Source organism: Mauremys mutica, chromosome 12 (genome assembly GCF_020497125.1).
Source record: "Mauremys mutica isolate MM-2020 ecotype Southern chromosome 12, ASM2049712v1, whole genome shotgun sequence".
NCBI lineage: Eukaryota > Metazoa > Chordata > Testudines > Geoemydidae > Mauremys > Mauremys mutica.
Window position 1 is genome coordinate 67,798,909 of NC_059083.1, and position 18,426 is coordinate 67,817,334.

Here is an 18,426-nt window from a genome sequence, read left to right on the forward strand (position 1 = left end):
TCTACCTTTTTGGCCGCCCCAAGCAGTCATGCGCGGGAGGCGCCCCCGAGCCGCGGGAGCAGCGGACCTCTAGCGGGCATGACTGCGGAGTGTCCGCTGGTCGCGCGGCTCGGCTGGACCTCCCGCAGCTGCGGGCGGTTCGCTGGTCCGGCGGCTCCGCTTGAGCTGCCGCAGTCATGCCTGCGGGAGGTCCAGCCGAGCCGCGGGACCAGCGAACCGTCCACAGTCATGTCTGCGGGAGGTCCACTGGAGCCGCGGGACGAGTGCCCCCTCCGCAGTCATGCCTGCGGGAGGTCCGGTCGTCTCGGGGCTCCGGTGCACCTCCCGCAGGCATGACTGCGGCAGGTCCGCCGGCCCAGCCTGCCGCCCCCCCCCCCCAAAGGGCCGCCCCACGCGCGTGCTTGCCGCGCTGGGGTCTGGAGCCGGCCCTGGCTGTAAAGGGCCACATTCACCTACAACCCTCAATAGCTAATAATGTGAAAGAAACTAAGGATCCAGCCGTGGATCAGAGGAATGTAGCCTCAGTCCCTCCCCAGTGCAAGCCCCCAGATGGAGTCCACAAGCAGGGGAGAAAGTATAGCTCAAGATCTATTGAACGAGGCCCCTGTGCATTTCCGGTTGCTGTTAAAATGGTCAGAGTGAGATAAAGAGTGTGGTTTCCTCTGAGCATATGAACAAGGGGAGGGGCGGAGGAGGTGATGCTGGTGGGGAGGACTGTTCAAGCCTAAATAAGCAGAGCTGTAGCTGTGTTCCCTTGGGTTTGGCCTCCGGCATCCAGCACAGGCTTGCTCTGATCCACCCCAGCATGGAGTCCGTCAGCGAGATGCCAGCAGGGGACGGCCCTGGGGAGGACAGCAGTGACGTATGTGGTCTCTTTACTCTCATTTTAAACAGGTGTTTACGTTGCATGCTATGCGTCTCTGATTTCATGCCTGGTATTCTCACTTCCCCTCACTCCCACTTCGCTCAGATCTTGAGACGTTGCTGCACGGAGCATCTTCTGGGGTTTAATCGTTGGCACACGGAGGGACTGGGAGGAGAGTCAGGGGCTACTAAATCCTGAGATTCCCCTGAGGTCCAAAATTGAAGGCCAAGGTCTCCAGCCTAGAGGGAGATGAGAGCTCTCAACACCTTGGGGAAGGCGCTTGGCCCTATATTATCTGTCTCTACACTAAACGCTCTCAATCCTTCACTGCTGTAGCACTGTTGCTGCTCCATCAATTCTGGCAATCAGGGGTGCACCAGTGTAGACTTCAAGCAGGCCTAGGTTACCTGGTGGTAAAAACAGTGCTGGCTGGTCTCCATTAGCACTGCCACTGTGCCAAGCACCGGTGGAGTGATAATGGTGGGAGATTAAGAAGAGAAACCTCATTGCAGTCATGGTTATTGAGTAGCAAGGGCAAAAGTGCCCAGTGAGAGACTGATGGGGGCAGGTGGTGTCAGACGCTAGGGCATCTGCACTATCCTTCTTTGCCAGAGATGTTCCACCATTGCAATTCTACCAGTGAAGAAGGACATACTCTGAATATCATCCTCCACAGCTGAGGGCGTCTGCCCTGGGATTGTTGATCCACTGTCTTAGGGTCCTTTTGGGCTCCTCACTGCTACTGTATACCCAAGTAGCACTAGCAGCTAAAAATACCCACTTCCATCTGCAACAAGCCCAAAGACTGTACAACAGCTGATCCTACGCAGGCTTGATTACTGCAGCTCAAAGCCACGGTGCTCTGGAAAAATCTCCCACTAAAGCAAAACACAGCAGCCTACATACTTCATCGTAAAGGTTGCTGGGACCGCATCTAGGTGCTCTCTGCGCTGGCTCCCCAAGCTAATCTGTCCTGATATCAAAGCCCTCCATGGGATTGGCCATAGCTATCTGGCAGGTAGCCTGTCCCTCTGCAAATCTGATTTTTCCACATCATGTATTGTGATGGAGCAAGGCCAGATGGCTACAGGAAAGTATTGAGGAGCAGGTATGTTAGCTCCAGGCTAAGCAAATCCCTAGTACCATGGAAACCAAAATGGCAGTTGCTCCAGGCTAATCAAGGCACCTGGGGCCAATTAAGAACTTTCTAGAAGGCACCGGAGAGAGCTACATTGATTGGAGCACCTGCAGCCAATCAGAACAGGCTAATCAAGGCACCTGGTATAAAAAGGGGAGCTCACTCCAGTCTAAGGAGGAGGAGGCAGAGGAAAGAAGTGCACATGAGGAGCTGGGAGCAAGAGACACAAGGAACTAAGAACTGAGAGGGGGTACTACTGGAGGATTGAGGAAAACACCATACAATCAAGCAGCATCAGACACCAGGAGGATCCTGTGGTGAGGATAAAGAAGGTGTTTGAAGGAGGCTATGGGGAAGTAGCCCAGGGAGCTGTAGCGGTCAAGCAGCGGTTACAAGTAGCACTATAGAGACTGCTGCAATTCACAGGGCCCTAGGCTGGAACCCGGAGTAGAGGATGGGCCTGGGTTCCCCCCTAGCCCCGCTACTCCTAATCAGACATAGGAGTAGTTGATCCAGACTATGGGTTTCATCCAAGGGGAAAACCACTGAGGGGAAGAAATCCGCCAATAAGCGCAGGATCTACTAGAGGAGAGGAGGAACTTTGCCACAGTATGTTCTGCCTGACCAATGAAACTGTCCACTAACAAGAGAGGCTCATGAATGCAGGAGACTTTCACAAGACCTGGACCTAGACTGTGGAACTCCCTCCCACTAGAGGCAAGAATGACCACAGGCCTCAGGACGTTCTGCACTAAATGCAAACTCTGGTTCTTCAGCTTAGCTTTTCCATAATAATCTCCATGCACACGCAAATGAGCAAAAGAACAAAAAAACAACCAACCCCAGGATAAAAACACCCTATCGAATTAATCAGGTTATTTCTCCTATAGGTGGGTGGCAACGCTGACAGACCCTGGTCATCGGCGGCAGGATCGAACCAGGGGCCTTGGGAGCTTAAAGCATGAGCCTCTACCACATGAGCTAAAAGCCAACTGGCTGTTAGCTAAGGCTGTAGAGCAGACTCATTTGAACTCTCTAAGTGGTCTTGGTGCCACTAGATGGGACAGAGCACCACACCCAGGAGGTGTGTGGGTTACACTGGCAAGAAAGAAAGAGACTGTTGTTTCTATATGGGGGGGCCGTGAAAGTGTCGAGAGAGCGAGCCAAAAGCAGCTTCTCCTCTCCCCTCTTACAGCCCCGCTGCAGCCTACGACTGGGGTCCAGTGGATAGGTGATTGTATTGAGGAAGAACAAAGGCCTTTCCATTTGTGCTTGAAACAGTGCTGCACCAGTGGTTCAGCCTGAAGGATGGTTGGAGGGCTGGGAGGCTTTTCCGGGAGAAAGGTCGTGACACTCTGCTGCAGCGACCCCGGGGGAAGGACAATACTCTGTTTCAAGCACGGTGTAGGGGACAATATAAATGCAGTGGTTCCAAGACTGGAGGTGCGCCAAGGACCGGGAGGCTGCAGAAGCTGGAATGTGCTGCTTTTAGAGAGGATCGTTGCAAGCAGAGCTATTCAGGAACCAAAGAGCAAAATACAGCTTCCAGCTGTCTCCTGCTATTTGCCAGGGATCACCTAGCAGACTGGAACAATAGGGGTAGAAATATATAGTTTAAGGATCAAATTCATCCTGGGTGTAACTACTGACTTCAGTCAAATACCTCCGCTTTGGCCCTAATTTTTTATTTAAAAAATTGTTTCCATCTCTTTTTTTACCACACAGATCCTGTAAATAATGCAGCTATTACACCTCTGCCATTCCAGTTCTACTGAGCCCTTATCTGCCTCTGCATGTTTACCATCACTTGCTAGTTCGCTCTCGGACCTTTCCTGAGCTGTGGGGGCTGCCTTTGGTGAAACTGAATGGTGGTTTTGTGATGTGCGTATGTGTGTGCTGAGCCCTGAGCTAAAAGGAACACTCATTTCACTTGTGGCCTAAGGAACATTTGAAACTGATCTCTTGTAAGGCGATGTGATGATGCTTTTTCACACTACCCTTTAACTGTCCCACGCTTGATTTCTTGTACCTAGTCATTATGCTGCTGCGACGCGAGGCTAATGCTGCAGGCCACATGAGAATTTAAACCATACCATGGCCAGTTAAAACATCACCTCATCACCCAGTTTCTGGTGGTGAAATCACCGCTCATCAGGCGAGGCTCCGTGCTAGGAATGTGTTGCTCAGTTCTCGGGCTGTGGGTTGAGTGAGTGAATATCTGTGAAATAAAGGCCCACTCACCTTCTGAATTAGCTAGGTGTGCACCAGCCCAGTGGTTCTCAACCAGGGGTCTGGGGCCCCCTAGGGGGCCGCAAGCAGTTTCAGGGGGAGCCACCAAGCAGGGCCAGCATTAGACTCGCTGGGGACCAGGGTAGAAAACCGAAGCCCCACTACATGGGGCTGAATCCTGGGGCCCTGACCCCGCCATCCAGGGCTGAAGCTGAAGCCTGTGCTATGTAGCTTCACGGGGGGGGCCCCAGGCAGTTGCCCTGCTTGTTCCCCCTAACGCCGATCCTGGCTTTTATATGCAGAAAACCAGCTATTGTGGCACAGGTGGGCTGTGGAGTTTTTATAGCCTGGTGTGGGGGCCTCAGAAAGAAAAAGGTTGAGAACCCCTGCACAAGCCCCTACTACCAGAATGAGAAGTCTTTTTGAAGAGAAATAACTTGGTGCTTATGAGGATTTGCTGGTATCTTTGGCTTTGGCAGAGGAAAGGACATTGGCTGAAAAGGTCTCATTTTGTTTAGAAATGAGCTTGAGCCGCAAAGCTGGGAGCTGAACTTCCGCAAAGGTTGAGGGTTGTTGGGATCAGAAGTGCTGGTCCCACCCATTAAACAAAAAAGGACCAGATTGATGTCCCACTTGGATCGGATTCAAACGTGCGCCATGCTTGGGTGTTTTAGATCCAGAGCCATGTCTAATTTTTGGTTTTGATTGAGTTGCTTTTTACATAATGCACAAAGTTTAAACAAATTTTCAAAAATCCCCCCCGCTGCAATATAGGATCCACCACGTTATCATGACCCACATATTATAAAGTAAACAACGCTTGATACTAGAGGTTAAACATTTTGTTGTTGTTCATAGCAAAAGTCAAATGTGTAACCTTCAGACGATCAGATACTATTATTACCCCTTCTCCATTAATAGGAGGCACCCATATATCAACAAGGAGCAACATAATGATGCTGTCTGGACAAAATTTCCTTCTTGGAAAACACAGTTAGGATTTATATGTCCTCTTGGCTTTTCTGTGTTAACTTTATAAACCCAAAACAACACTGTCTCAGAGGGAAATCACACTGACTGTGTGACAAGACAATAAAATGCAAACATCATGGTGTTTCTAGGAAAACAAGCTGTACAGAGAAAGCGTGGGGGTTAGTGGCTCCTTTTTACAAATCTTAGCCATTTATTTGTAAAGAAGCCTCTAGTCACCTTGCACCATAATCCCTGGAATTCCCCAAACCTTTATACTGAGAATCTCATCTATCCTTTCTTTCATCGTAAGAGCATAAGAACGGCCATACTGGGTCAGACCAAAGGTCCATCCAGCCCAGTATCCTGTCTTCTGACAGTGGCCAGTGCCAGGTGCCCAAGAAGAAATGAACAGAACAGGTAATCATCAAGGGATCCATGCCATCATCCACTCTCAGCTTCTGGCAAACAGAGGCTAGGGACACCATCCCTGCCCCTCTTCGCTCATCGCCATTGATGGACCTAGCCTCCATGAACTTATCTAGTTCTTTTTTGGAGCAATCATGCATATGACTGACCTTCATAATGAATAGAACAAGATATTCATATACCACATGGCTCAAACACCACATTAGCAACTCTCCTATTCTTCTGAATGTATCTGTCCCTCACCAGTAATTCCTGAACTGAGTCGAGATGTGTTTGCTCCAAAGCCTGCACTCTAGATTCTGGCATCATGAATGCTGGATTCCAAGGAACTGTCTGTAGCAAAGGGCCCTGCTGCCACTTTTGATCGGCTGCCATTACTGGCCTGGATAATTGAATTGGAAGAAATTGTCTCTTCCTCCTGATGGGGGATTTTTTTCTTCCCAGTGTTGAACAGCTGCCTGTTTAGAATGGATTTCTGTGTCCACAAGTTCACAATAACACCACCAGACCAGAATGTGAAATGTTCAAAAGTACCAGGAGGTCCCAGATCTCCTTAGAGAAGCATCTGGTGCTTCCGTAAAGGCCTCACTTTTAACTGTACTGAACCCAGGACCTGAGTGAAGAATGTGCTGCACTCCCTAGGCACATAGGATTGGTCATACCAAATGACCATGTGTCCTTCAGCAGTGGCCAATATTTGAGGCTTCAGAGCTAGGGACACCAACCAGGTAGTCAGTTCTGCTCTTCTGATGGTGAGTGTGGAGGGAGAGGAAATTCCTTCCTGAGCCAACAAACTGACACCTGAAAGCATGAGACTTAGGTCCTCCTCAACTTATCTTGGCTTGTCTAGTTAAAAAGTGTTTATTGGTCACAAAGTTATCCAGCCTTTTGAACATTTATATACAGACTGTCTCTGACCTACTGCTGCCAAGAATTTCTCAGGTCCATTATGCTCCTGGTGAAGGATTCCTCGGGGGTTGGGTCCTGTCACACTGGGGGCTTTTTCTCTCCAGGAGAGTGAGCAGCCTATCCCCAAACAAAAACAAACTACACGCTTCCCCTGTGTAGAGCAATGAAAGAAAAGTCCTTCTCTCAACTGGGATACAATACAAGTTTGCAGTTATTTAAAATCAATGTTCTCCTTTCTTGGGAGACAAGTAGTATTTTCCCTTTCTCAAATCTCTCCACTACCAGATGCCTGCTGCTGGCTTTCCTTCTCCTTTCATACCCAATGGTTGCACCTGCTTTAGGTTACTACACGTGCTCCAAACCCCCTAACTGTCCCCTGTCTGCTTCTGCCCCTTGCAGAGCTGACCGGGGAATGGAGGGATGAGCTGGGGCTGACTAGGGGATTCATGGGACCTTGTTGAGTAGTATGTCCCAGTCCCCCTCTCCTGCCTTTCCCCTCCAAGTGGCTCCCACTGCCCCCTTGAAATAAATCCATTGGGTGGAGCTGCTCTGATAGGGAAAGTGCTGCACAGTACAGATGCCAAGCAGGAGGAGTATTTTGTTAGACACCCCACGCCTCGTCGCCACACCAAACCCTACTGGGGCGGGCAGAACCTGCCTGAATCCCTTGTTAAACTGAAACCTCAGAAAGGTTTGTGCTGCCTGCCACGAGGGAAGGGTGTAAGTTTCTATTTTGCTGTTTCTCCAGGTGTTTCAGTTGTATGGTGCAGGGCTCTTGTTTACTCGCCCACGCAGAGTGCGAAGTGTGAGTTCCAGTGAGGCGTGACTGCCATGCCTCTGATTTGCTTCCTGGCCCTGTTGGCCACGTACGTTTGACGGTGGTGGAGGTGCTATGCTCAAACCTTCCGGCCCGGCCTATCGAAGCTCGAACGGCTGTGCTTAGTGCAGGGGCGCGCTGATGGGTACACTGCTCGGGCTCTCTGCCTTCACGGACCACACTCTGTATGGGCCTGCCCTCTGCCTGTGACGTTCTGTTGCCATTCTGTGAAGGCCCTTTACGGTGGTATGAACCCCCTGTGAAGGGCCTGTTGTCTAGACCCATGACTATCCCTCAGAGAGTTGTGAGAACAGCCCTAAAGGCACCTCTTCAAAGCCCTGTGCAGTGAGGTGGCCGTCCTGTGATGGAGCAGTTTGTTGTCTGGCCCTAGGCAATGAGTCTGTGAACAGCACCTGTAGGCCCTGGAGGGTTGAGATTTTCCAAGAGGGTGTGTAACTATGCCAATAGACCGTCTAGACCAGTGGTTCTCAAGGTCTTCCAGGGGTACATCAACTCATCTAGGTATTTGCCTAGTTTTACAACAGGCTACATAAAAAACACTACGGAAGCCAGTACAAGCTAAAATGTCATACAATGACTTGTTTGGATTGCTCTGTGTACCATACACTGAAATGAAAATACAGTATATTCCAATTAATTTATTTTATAATTGTGCGATAAAATGAGAAAGTGAGCAATATTTCATCAATAGTGGGCTCTGACACTTTTGTATTTTTATGTCTGATTTTGGAAGCAAGTAGTTTTTAAGTGAGGCGAAACGTAGCAAGACAAAGCAGACTCCTGAAAGGGGTCTGGAAAGCTGAGAACCGCTGATCGAGAAGTGCAGGCTATGCATGTTCTTGAGCCTCTCCAAAATAATCTGTCGCAGTTCAGGACACCTGCACCTGTATTTTCCCCTCTATGGTCCACCGAGGGCATCCACTCTTAGGCTTCTCACTCCCCGGCCATTGCCTCTCTTGGGTGGAGTCATGTGTCTCTTCCTCTGCTGACGGGGTTATTTTCAGGCTTCACAGTTCCCTGCCTACACTGTGAATTCCCCAGCAAGTTAGACTGTCTAAGCAAGCCTGCTTTGCTTCCCTTCCTCAATGTAATGGCCCCCAGTTAAGTTACAACACAGCTCTTCCTAAACAAGCACACATTAATTTTTAAGGTAAAAGCATCCTAGAGAAAACATTAAAAACAATCAAAAGACCCTACATGTATGGTAATAAGCCTGCCAGAGATCACCCCAGCTCCAGCAAGCGCTCCGGCAGGTGATCAGTCCTTCAAATGCCACCAAGGGGGTTTCCTGTGGTCCCAAGCTCATAACAGCTGAGAACAAGCACCTCCAAGAATGGGTCACATCCTTCTAACCTGTCCCAGGGAGGAATGGGGCCTCCCTTGTACAAAAGCTTCTGCCCTTTTGCTGGATGCAAAAGCAGGGTCTGAGTCAGTTTAAACTGGGCTATTTATCTAAAAGACCTTTTTTTTGGTCTGCTGGTTCTCTAGAGACACTGGTTTGAAGAAGTATATGCGAGCCTCTCCTTGAGTGTTGGTGCCTCTTGGGAGGTGTTAAAGCTGAGTGAATTTGCCTAATCACCCCCTTGCTGTCCTAGCACCTGAAGGGCTGAGGTCCCCCGCCCCCAGGGAAGTCCATACAATCCCTGGCTCACAATGCTACATGCACTTAACACAGCTATTGGAGGAAGTTGATGATCTGTCACAATCTACATGTCGTTTTTAAAAGCATGCAGAGAGGAGAAGGAAGCACCCATGGCTTTGTTGCATTCTCAGAAAAAGCATCTGATGAAAAAACGGTTCTATTATGCCAGGGGTCGGCAACCTTTCAGAAGTGGTGTGCTGAGTCTTCATTTATTCACTCTAATTTAAGGTTCCGTGTGCCGGGAATACATTTTAACATTTTTAGAAGGTCTCTTTCTATAAGTCTATAATATACAACTAAACTATTGTTATATGTAAAGTAAATAAGGTTTTTAAAATGTTTAAGACACTGCATTTAAAATTAAATTAAAATGCAGAGCCCCCCAGACCGGTGGCCAGGACCCAGGCAGTGTGAATGCCACTGAAAATCAGCTCGCGTGCCACCTTTGGCACACGTGCCATACATTGCCTACCCCTGTGTTACGCCATCAAAACTAAATGGAAACATGTGTCTGTCTTTCTTGTTTCTTCTAGATGGACCTGTCCCACCGATTTTCCAGGCGAGAGGTATGAGTCTGGCATTGTTTCTTTAATCAGTGGAGTGTTGGTAAAAGGGTTGGCAGCCCTGCATATGGACATCCTTTTTTCTATCCATATAGACAGGCAGTGGCAATGCAAGCTTCCCTGCAATGTGCCTCAGCACAGGTTCCAGCCTTACCGAGTACTAGTCCTCTGTGGAGACTACCAACAGAGGCTAATTAGTGGCAATTGCCATGTTGACAAAACACCTGTAGAACTAGGCTTGATTATAACAATGTCCAGTCGCTACCAGCCTGCTCCAGCTTCAGCTATTCCCGATAGCAAAGCATGGGAAAGTGCAGTGCTGTAAAAGCTGCCCGAAAGCAAGTGTGTTCTACTGAGCATGGGCCAATGCTGAAGGGGGAGTATAACAGGCTTGATTTGAGGCATGCGATAACCTGGCCAGGAGCTTTCCAGACTGTATGTCCTGCTGCTTATTCTGGGCAGCAGACGCAGTGAAAGGAGACGAAACACGTTTCCCCTTGTGTTTTATGGAGGAAACATTTAACGGTACAGGCCGTACACCCTCCACCCCGCCCCAGAAAAGACATCATCCCGCACGCCGGAGACTAGCTCACACAATGTCCAGTAGAGGAGCTGACTGTGACCTGTCACCCTCTTGCCCTGCAGCTCAACCTCTTGTACGAGGAGGTTCTCTACACCATCCTGCACCGCCAGGGCAAGCCTGAACCCGCCTATGTCGCCAATGCCGATGAATTGTACGAATATGTGCAAAAGGTCAGTCCCTGGGCCCATCCCCATCCAGGGCAAGGGAGAGTGCAGGTCCAGCAGCTCCTTGAAACCCTGCCCTACGTTCCTGTCCTCTTGCTCTCCTGCCCTAGGGTGGGGGCTCTCTCTTCCTCTAGCCTGCAAAACTCCCTCAGTCCCACATTGGGAAGAGGCCCCCTCCCTGCCCCTCACCCTAGAGTTCCCTCTGTCCCACACTGAGCGGGAGCTCTTCTCTCCATATTTCAGATCCCCGCAGCTGCTGGGGCTGCTCTGCAGAGCAGGAATAGGGTGACCAGATATCCCAATTTTATAGGGACAGTCCTGATTTATAATAAAAAAAATTAAATAATAATAATAGGAGATATACCAATCTCCTAGAACTGGAAGGGACCTTGAAAGGTCATTGAGTCCAGCCCCCTGCCTTTGCTAGCAGGCAAATTTTTTGCCCCAGATCCCTAAGTGGCTTCCTCAAGGATTGAACTCACAACCCTGGGTTTAGCAGGCCAATGCTCAAATAACTGAGCTATCCCTCCCCCCTTTGGTTTGTGGGTCTTTTTCTTATATAGGCTCCTATTACCCCCTGTCCCAATTTTTCACACTTGCTGTCTGGTCACCCTAAGCAGGAATAAGACATGAATCTTTTCTCCCCGAGCTCCTGCAGTTAGAGGGGGCCTGCCAGACACGGGTGTGAGTCATAGTCAGAGCAGCAGTCAGCAGCACAGAGCAGCGCTGAGTCACACCAGCCAGCCGCCTGAGCAGGGTCGCAGGAGGGTCGGGTACCTGGGAGTGGGAAGAAAATAATAGCCACGGGAAAGAGGAAGGGGAAGGGCAGCAGAGTCTGCTCAGGCTGGGGGCGGAAGTGCAGCTGAGAGGAGCAGTCTGGCTGGGAAGAAGCCATTATCTAGGGGAGGGACAGGCTAGGAAGTCTGTCTGGACTGTGCCCAAGTGTTCATGAGTCTGGGTCCTGATTAGGCTTAATTTAAGCTGTTCTCTCCTTTCCCATCAAACCCTTTGTGAGGCTCCGAGAGGAAGGGAGTAGTGGTCCCAGATGGGAAGCCCTTGGATGTATCCCAGGTACCATTGTTATAAAGCCAACCCTATATCTTCTGTAATATTTAAAACAGGCCTTCAGCATGGAGCCGGAGGAGCATCACGTTATACTGCAGCGGGTCAGAGAGCTGGAGGTAAAATCTGCTCATCTCCCCCAGATCACACCACCCATAAGTAGGGGTAGGCTCCGTACATTTCTATTCCACAATCACCTGCAGTGTCAGCAGGATTTGTGCCGGGTCACTTCCCCCTGTGCGCCCGGGCCAGGTAAAACTCCCATTGAGCTCAGCAGGGTCAACTCATGTGTGTACATGAATGTGTGATAGATACAGGCATCATCCCTTAAGTGTGTGCCCTCCCCAGGGCAGTGCATCTGTAGCAAGAACTCAAGGGATTCCCCATGCTACAGAGTGGTAACATGTTCAGGTGACATGGCCGTGTGTATCTATAGCCTGCACACGTGCTACTGACCTCAGTGCTTCAGTTATGTGGAACAACACAGAGGCTAGGTCAATGCCAGAGGTATGTTTAAAATGGCTATCCCCAAGGATTGGTCCTAAACCCTGTGCCCTATTTAGGTAGGACAGCAGCTGGTTAGCTAAGGCCCGGATGGACTATCCATAGTCCAAGTTTGTCTTTTGATACTGACAGTCATTGCTATCAAATCCGGATTAAAGTCTTATATTTTGGGGAGCAAGGAGGGAAACCAACCAGCCAGAGTGAGATTTTGGAAAGAGGTAGGTGACTTATATGGGATGATCCTCCCTACCTGTCAGCTTTTGTCCCCTCTGCAAAGTCTGAGGGGCTGAAAGACCAGTTATGAAAAGGAGGTAGGAGCCAGACCGTGGGAACGACTGCGCAGGAGCTGGAGGTGAAATGTACAGCTCAGGAAGATGTGCTAGTGTGCTAAAAGCAGAAGTGTAGCTGTGGCGGTGTGGGCGGCAGCATGGGCTGGCTGCACCGCATACAGTCCTGCCTGGGACCCGAGCCCATCCCACTGTCCGAGCCATGGCCGCTACACTTCTATTTTTAGCCTGCTAGCTCGATCAAAGCTAGCGCGAGTATGTCGACCTGAGCTGGAAGTTACATCTCCAGCTTCGGTGTTGACATACTCATGGGGCGTGTTCCCTCCCATTTGATGCTCCTTAGTGGAATTACAGAATGCAGCCTGGTGGCCAGCAGCAGCTCTGTCAGGAGCCATCTCTGCTTCTCCCATGGGAGGAGGTGGATGCCAGAGGAGAGAGACCCTCTGTGCACCTGCCATGGAGTTGAGGAGTTGGGGGCAATATTTCCCATAAGTCCCTTGTCCTCAGATGCTTCCTTTGGCCTTGCCCACTCTACCGCATATTTCCACAGCTCCCATGGGTGGAAAGGGTGACTGAGCAGCTTCCTCTTTAGTCCCTTGGCAGTTCAGTGACTAATTTGTTCCCCTCCGTGCAGAGGTGGGAGAGGATCAGGGCTCAGAAGCAATTGAAAGTATTGTTGGTTGGGTTTGGTTTTTGTTTCCTGAGAGAACTTTGCCACCTCTCTCAGCACTGACCTCTGACAGCAGAAAGCAATAGCTAAAGAGAGTCACGCGTGGTGCTGAGGGGATCTGACCGTCTGCAACTTTCCAGTCGTAGCCTTAAAAGCGAAACTGTCAGCGTCTGAACACGTTGTGGCCCTGCTGCTCATGACTGATGCAGTCTGGGAGGTAATGTGTGCTAGTGGTTGGAGGGGACTGGCAGGGTCACAGGTCAGGAGGTTATGCTATAAAGACAGGCCTCTGCTTATTTACAGTACTTTGTGCACTTGACAGCACAACGTATGGTCAATTTCACAGTTGGTCAATGGTCAGTTGCATTTCCTACACTGCTCTGAAGGGGCTGCTGTGCATCAAGGGGAGGGCTTGGCGAGAGGGGGATTGCCACAAAAGCTGACTCGGAAATGGCAGCAGGCAAATGTGTACAGAGAGGAAGGAAGGGGAGAGTGATGCTTGATGCTTGCCTTAAACTCCCAGCTTCTGGAGTCACGTGCAGGAGCGGCTCTATGTATTTTGCCACCCCAAGCACGGCAGTCAGGCGGCTTTTGGTGATGCGCCTGCGGGAGGTTCGCTGGTAACGCAGATTCGGTGGCATGCCTGCGGGAGGTCTGCCGGTCCTGCGCCTTCGAAACTGCGGGACCGGCGGACCTCCCGCAGGCATGCCGCCAAAGGCAGCCTGACTGCTGCTCTCACGGCAATTGGCACACTGCCCCCTGTGGCTTGCCGCCCCAGGCACGTGCTTGCTGCACTGGTGCTTGGAGCTGCCCCCGGTCACGTGATTATGTGAGAATCAGTTTCTAGTCCTCCTGGTTGTGGAGAAATATGACCTGAGTGCTCCATAAAAGCTAAAAAACCCAGAAGGCAAATTAAAAAAAACAAGCCTCCGAATTTATTATTTTTAAAAGATTTTTTCTCAGCCAGTTTCTCATGATTTTTTGGGGCCTGATAGTTGAGTGCATAGGATTGGCAATAGTGAAACAGTGTGTGCTGCTTCCTTGTTTTATCATGGGGTTTACAAATACAGCGAACACCCATTCACTTCTGTGTATGATGGAGATTTTTCCTTCAGGTGAGATGAGCTGTTTTTTGTTTATTTTTTAATTCCAGAAACCTATTTTTTGTCTGAAAGTGACTGTGAAGCAAGCCAAAGACATTCTGGGTAAAGATGTCAGTGGTAAGTGTGATTAGATGTATGACACACATATATATGTACCTGATTAGAGCAGGGAACTGGTAGCCAGAAGATCTGGGTTCTGTTCTCACATTTGCTGCCTGACCATGGGCAAGTTGGTTGCCCATCTGTGCCTCAGTTTCCCTATTTTTAAGGTGTGATGTGAGGATTAATTAATGTTTGTGAAGCGCTTTGAGCTCCTCAGATTGAACATGCCCAGTGCAAAATATTGTTAGCATTGTCCACCCCCCCCGAGAGACAGGCGGACCTTGGCACAAAGGGTGGGTGTTGCATTTTGTCACGATAGATAATTCTGTTGTGTTTTTTTTTAATGCCTTGTGGTTGTAGGGTTCAGCGACCCGTACTGCCTGCTGGGGATAGAATCAAAGAGACAGGAGCCTTCCGGCGACAGCAGCTCCCATCCGGAGAACAAGAAGCCATTAAAGGCCGTGGTGAAAAACCTGATCCCTGAAGACCAGACCCACCGCACCCAAGTCATAAATCAAACTCTCACTCCTGTGTGGAATGAGACATTTATGCTGTAGGTCTCCCCCTTGCCTCTTCCTGTCTCTTCTTTGCTGCCACAGCTGTCTCCTCTCTGCTTGCAAGAACCATTGGCAAGGAATCTAGGTCCAAAGTTTGGTCTTTGTGATTGACATAAACTGGGAGGTAATGTTGCTAGTAGGTTGTGAGGGGCGGGAGGACTGGCAGGATTACAAACCAGGATGCTGTGCTATAAACACAGGCCTCTGCTTGTTGGAAAGAGCAGAAGCTCCTGTGTTGTTTTAGCCTGGTAAAGAAATTGGAGACAGTGGAAAAGTGAGGTGCAATGATCTCTCAAGGTTTGTCTACGCTGCAAAACCAAAACACCCCGGCAATGAGTCTCAGAGCCTGGGTCTACAGACTTGGGCTCATGCTCCGGCACTAAAAAGAGCCATATAGACATTCCTGCTCTGGCTGGAGCTCAGGCTCTGAGACCCAGCGAAGGGGCTGGGCTATTTTTAGCACCGTAGCACAAGCCCCATGAACCCAAGTGTGTAGACCCAGGCTCTGAGACCAGCTGATGTGGGTTTTTTTTAATTTTTGCAGTTGATACGCCTCAGTGGGCATCTGGCTCTTGTCCAGCAGGCCGGGTCTATTGCAGGGATTAGACTTCCTTGGATCTTCTATGAATAATTTTGCCCTGTGTCTTCCCTATTTGGCAGCCTGGGGGCTTCTTTTTCTAGTATTCTTGGGCAAGCCAGAAAAATCTGGAGGTAATCAGCCAAAGGCCTGCCACCACTCTAGGAATCAGAACACAAACTGAGCACCTGGAGCACAAACCTGGGAGTGCCCCAAGTGAACTAGAGAGCAATTGTGATAGCCCAGCTGTAATAACCAGGGTTTCCAGGGGCTTGACTCGTCTTCATTCATTGACACAAAGCTACACCCCAGCCCTAGACTGTTCCTAGCTTGTGGAGGGAGCGGGTGGGGGGACTGCCTGCCTTTAATCTCTCTCTCCTTCACCCTCCCTTCCTAATATTTGTGGCCTGAGTGCAAATCCTCTCAAAATCCCAGCAGTAACGTTTTCTGATTCTGTGTCCTGCAGGGAGTTCGATGATGAAGCAAATTCCAGCTTCCATCTTGATATGTGGTGAGTGTGATTGAGCGTAGGCACCCATGCCAACTTGGGGCTGAAAATTCAATACCGGTCTGTGTGGAGAGATCCTGCTCTGAGGCAGGGCTCTGAGAGCACTACTCTTGCACCCTGCACCCTCACAGATCTCTGTGTGGACCCCCAGTAATATACACGGGTCCCAGTCCTCCACTGCCATTGGCTGCACACTGTCCTTTACGCCTGTGGAAAGTGGTGCGCTGTGCCACCGGGTCAGAGGAGTTGCATTGTGCAGTCACTTTGCGCAGGTGGAAAGGGTTCCACGAGGTGAAAGGCAACAGAGACCCCAGCCCTGAATTTCTGTGTCAAGGTTCTAGGAAGGAGGGAGGCGTCTGAGGGACAAGGAAATTAAGCCAGGTTTGCGTTCGCCCCAACCTCTGTGCCCTGGGTCCGTGTAATCGCTACAAAGGTGACGTGCGCGGGCGTTGTCAAACTGGGGCTTGTGCCCTTTTGCCGCCTTTCTGAGGGATGAGGATGGCCTTGGAGGCGGGGCGGAGGTGGGGAGTCGAGGCTCCCTGACACAGTTGCTGCAAGAACTGTGCAGCTCTCGCGTCTAGCTCTGCAGGGTTTTATACCGCCCCCAGCACTGCGCTGTATCTGGGCACCCGCTCTCCTCCCCAAAGACCTGATTTTTTTCCCTCCTTCTGTGACTTTCCTCTGGCCTGGTGGAGTCCGTGTGTTGGGGGCCTCTCCCTTAGTCCTGACGTTGACCCCGCGGCTCCCTGGCAAACTAACGTTAACGATGCGTTTTTCAATGTGCCCCCGCCTCACCTGCTGTGTTTCTGACCCTCCCCGGCAGGGACTTGGACGTGGAGGAATCCGTGCGGCATAAGCTGGGAGAGCTGACAGATCTCCATGGCCTGAAGAGGTCGGTACTGGGGAGGGGGTGGACGGGCTGTCAGTCACCCCACTCTGTTAGCAGTGCACACACATTGGCTTGAATGCTGCTCTGAATGCAGCGCTGTGAGGTCCTTGTTCAGCACACTCTTGGGGGGCTCCCCTGCTGAGTTTGGGGGGAGGGCGTCAGACCTTCGCTCTGCTGTGCTGCAGGCATGGGAGCAGCTCACTCGCTACCCATCCCCTCCTGTGGAGATTTGCTCTTTGACTCAGAGGTCCTGTTCTTCACACTAGTTAATCCTTATCTGCAGCAGCAATGTGTCCTGGGGGGGGGGGGGGGCTAGAATGGGCAGCCTCCTCTGAGCATGGCGCTCCACTGGAGATGTACCAGGAATGTCCTTAAAGAGAGATGCAGATAGTTCCCTTTCCCAGCCCAGCACCAAATAGGTCACTACAATGATGGGCCTGATGTACTCCAGCCTGGGATCCTGGTGTCTGCTGTACTGGACTAACAAGACCCAGCGTGCAGACCGCAAGAGACCAGGGCACATGGAGATGTGGCAAGGACTCTGATCGGTGATGAACGCCTCCTTGCTGGGCCACAGCCTCCTCTGCCGTCATGTCTCTGTGACAGGTGTACCACGTGTCCTGGCTCATGTGCATGTGGGGGTGTGTTAGCCAACCCTGCTCCGAGAGGCCACATGGTCACAGAACCCATGCCTGGTTAGCTGTGTCCACACTGGCACCGCAGCTACCTGTGGCCGGGACAAGGATTTCTGGGGGCGTATCCCAGAGTTCATGGCTCCTCATCAACGGGAGCCTCTCTAGGAATTGTTTTGTGGTGTGTTGTGGGAGAACTTGTCTGTCTTCCCTGGACCCCTTTGTAGAAATGGCTTTAGCCCTCCCACACCTTAAGCTGAGGCGCTCCTGGCTCTGCACACTGCTCAGTTCTGTCCCTCCCAATCCTGGGACAAGCCATGGGTCTGTCAGGGGGCAGGTCAGGGCTCAGCACACACTCTGCCCCATACCTCAGAGATGGGCACTCAAGTACGCTACAATCACAGGAGCCGACTTTCCAATGTGCCGGGGATGCTCGACCCCCAGCTCTGCCCCAGGCCCTGCCTCCACCCACCCCTTCCCCCAAGGCTCTGCCCCACCTCTTCCCACCCCCGCTCCATCCCCACCCCGCCTCATTCTGCCCCCTCCCCCTAGTGCGCTGCGTCCTCGCTCCTTCCCTCTCCCCCTAGAGCCTCCTGCCTGCCGCGAAACAGCTGATCGTGGTGGGTGGGAGGCACGGGGAGAGAGAGGAGGTGCTAATCAGCAGGGCTCGCCGGTGGGAGGTGCTGGGGGGGAGGGAGGCCTGCCCAAATTTTCCCCTGTGGGTGCTCCAGCCCCGGACCACCCATGGAGTCGGCACCTATGGGTACAGTGCTCCCCTAGATGCACATTTGAGAGCTTTCAGTGTGGATTATAGGGGGGTTGGACGAAGGCAGTGTTGCCGGCCCAAAGGGCCTGAGGAGGAGCAACAGTGGGGGTTCGTTGCCCGGTGTGCATCGCACTAATTAACACACCAGGGTGGAGAAGCAAACCAAGTTTATTTGAGCTCCAAAAAGGTGCCAGGGAGAAAAAGCATTCTCAAATCCTGCACACCGCACGCAGGCGGGGTCCCAGCATTTATACCCCCCTTGTTTTTCTCCCTTTTTCCCTCCCCCTTGCAACAGTTACACTTAACACTATAATGTAGCTTGTTAGAACTGTTCTCATTCGCATATTTATCTATGGCCTTCACAGCACAGACGCATGCAGATTTTCCTCCCCCTTCTCTCCCCCGTCTTACTGCCGCTTTTTGCTGTTTTAAGCTGTCCT

General features: G+C 51.1%; 1 protein-coding gene across 1 annotated transcript in view; it reads left to right on the plus strand.

Moving 5' to 3' along the window:
* The first annotated feature begins 747 nt into the window (after positions 1–747).
* The window catches only part of UNC13D (unc-13 homolog D), a 40,257-nt gene continuing 22,578 nt past the window's right edge, over positions 748–18,426 (plus strand). Inside the window, exons 1-8 of the mRNA XM_044981306.1 lie at positions 748–862; positions 9,553–9,585; positions 10,228–10,335; positions 11,451–11,510; positions 14,006–14,072; positions 14,418–14,610; positions 15,658–15,702; positions 16,523–16,591. Of these exons, the coding sequence (XP_044837241.1) occupies positions 806–862; positions 9,553–9,585; positions 10,228–10,335; positions 11,451–11,510; positions 14,006–14,072; positions 14,418–14,610; positions 15,658–15,702; positions 16,523–16,591 (632 nt within the window). The 5' untranslated portion in view covers positions 748–805. The remainder of the gene's footprint in view (positions 863–9,552; positions 9,586–10,227; positions 10,336–11,450; positions 11,511–14,005; positions 14,073–14,417; positions 14,611–15,657; positions 15,703–16,522; positions 16,592–18,426) is intronic.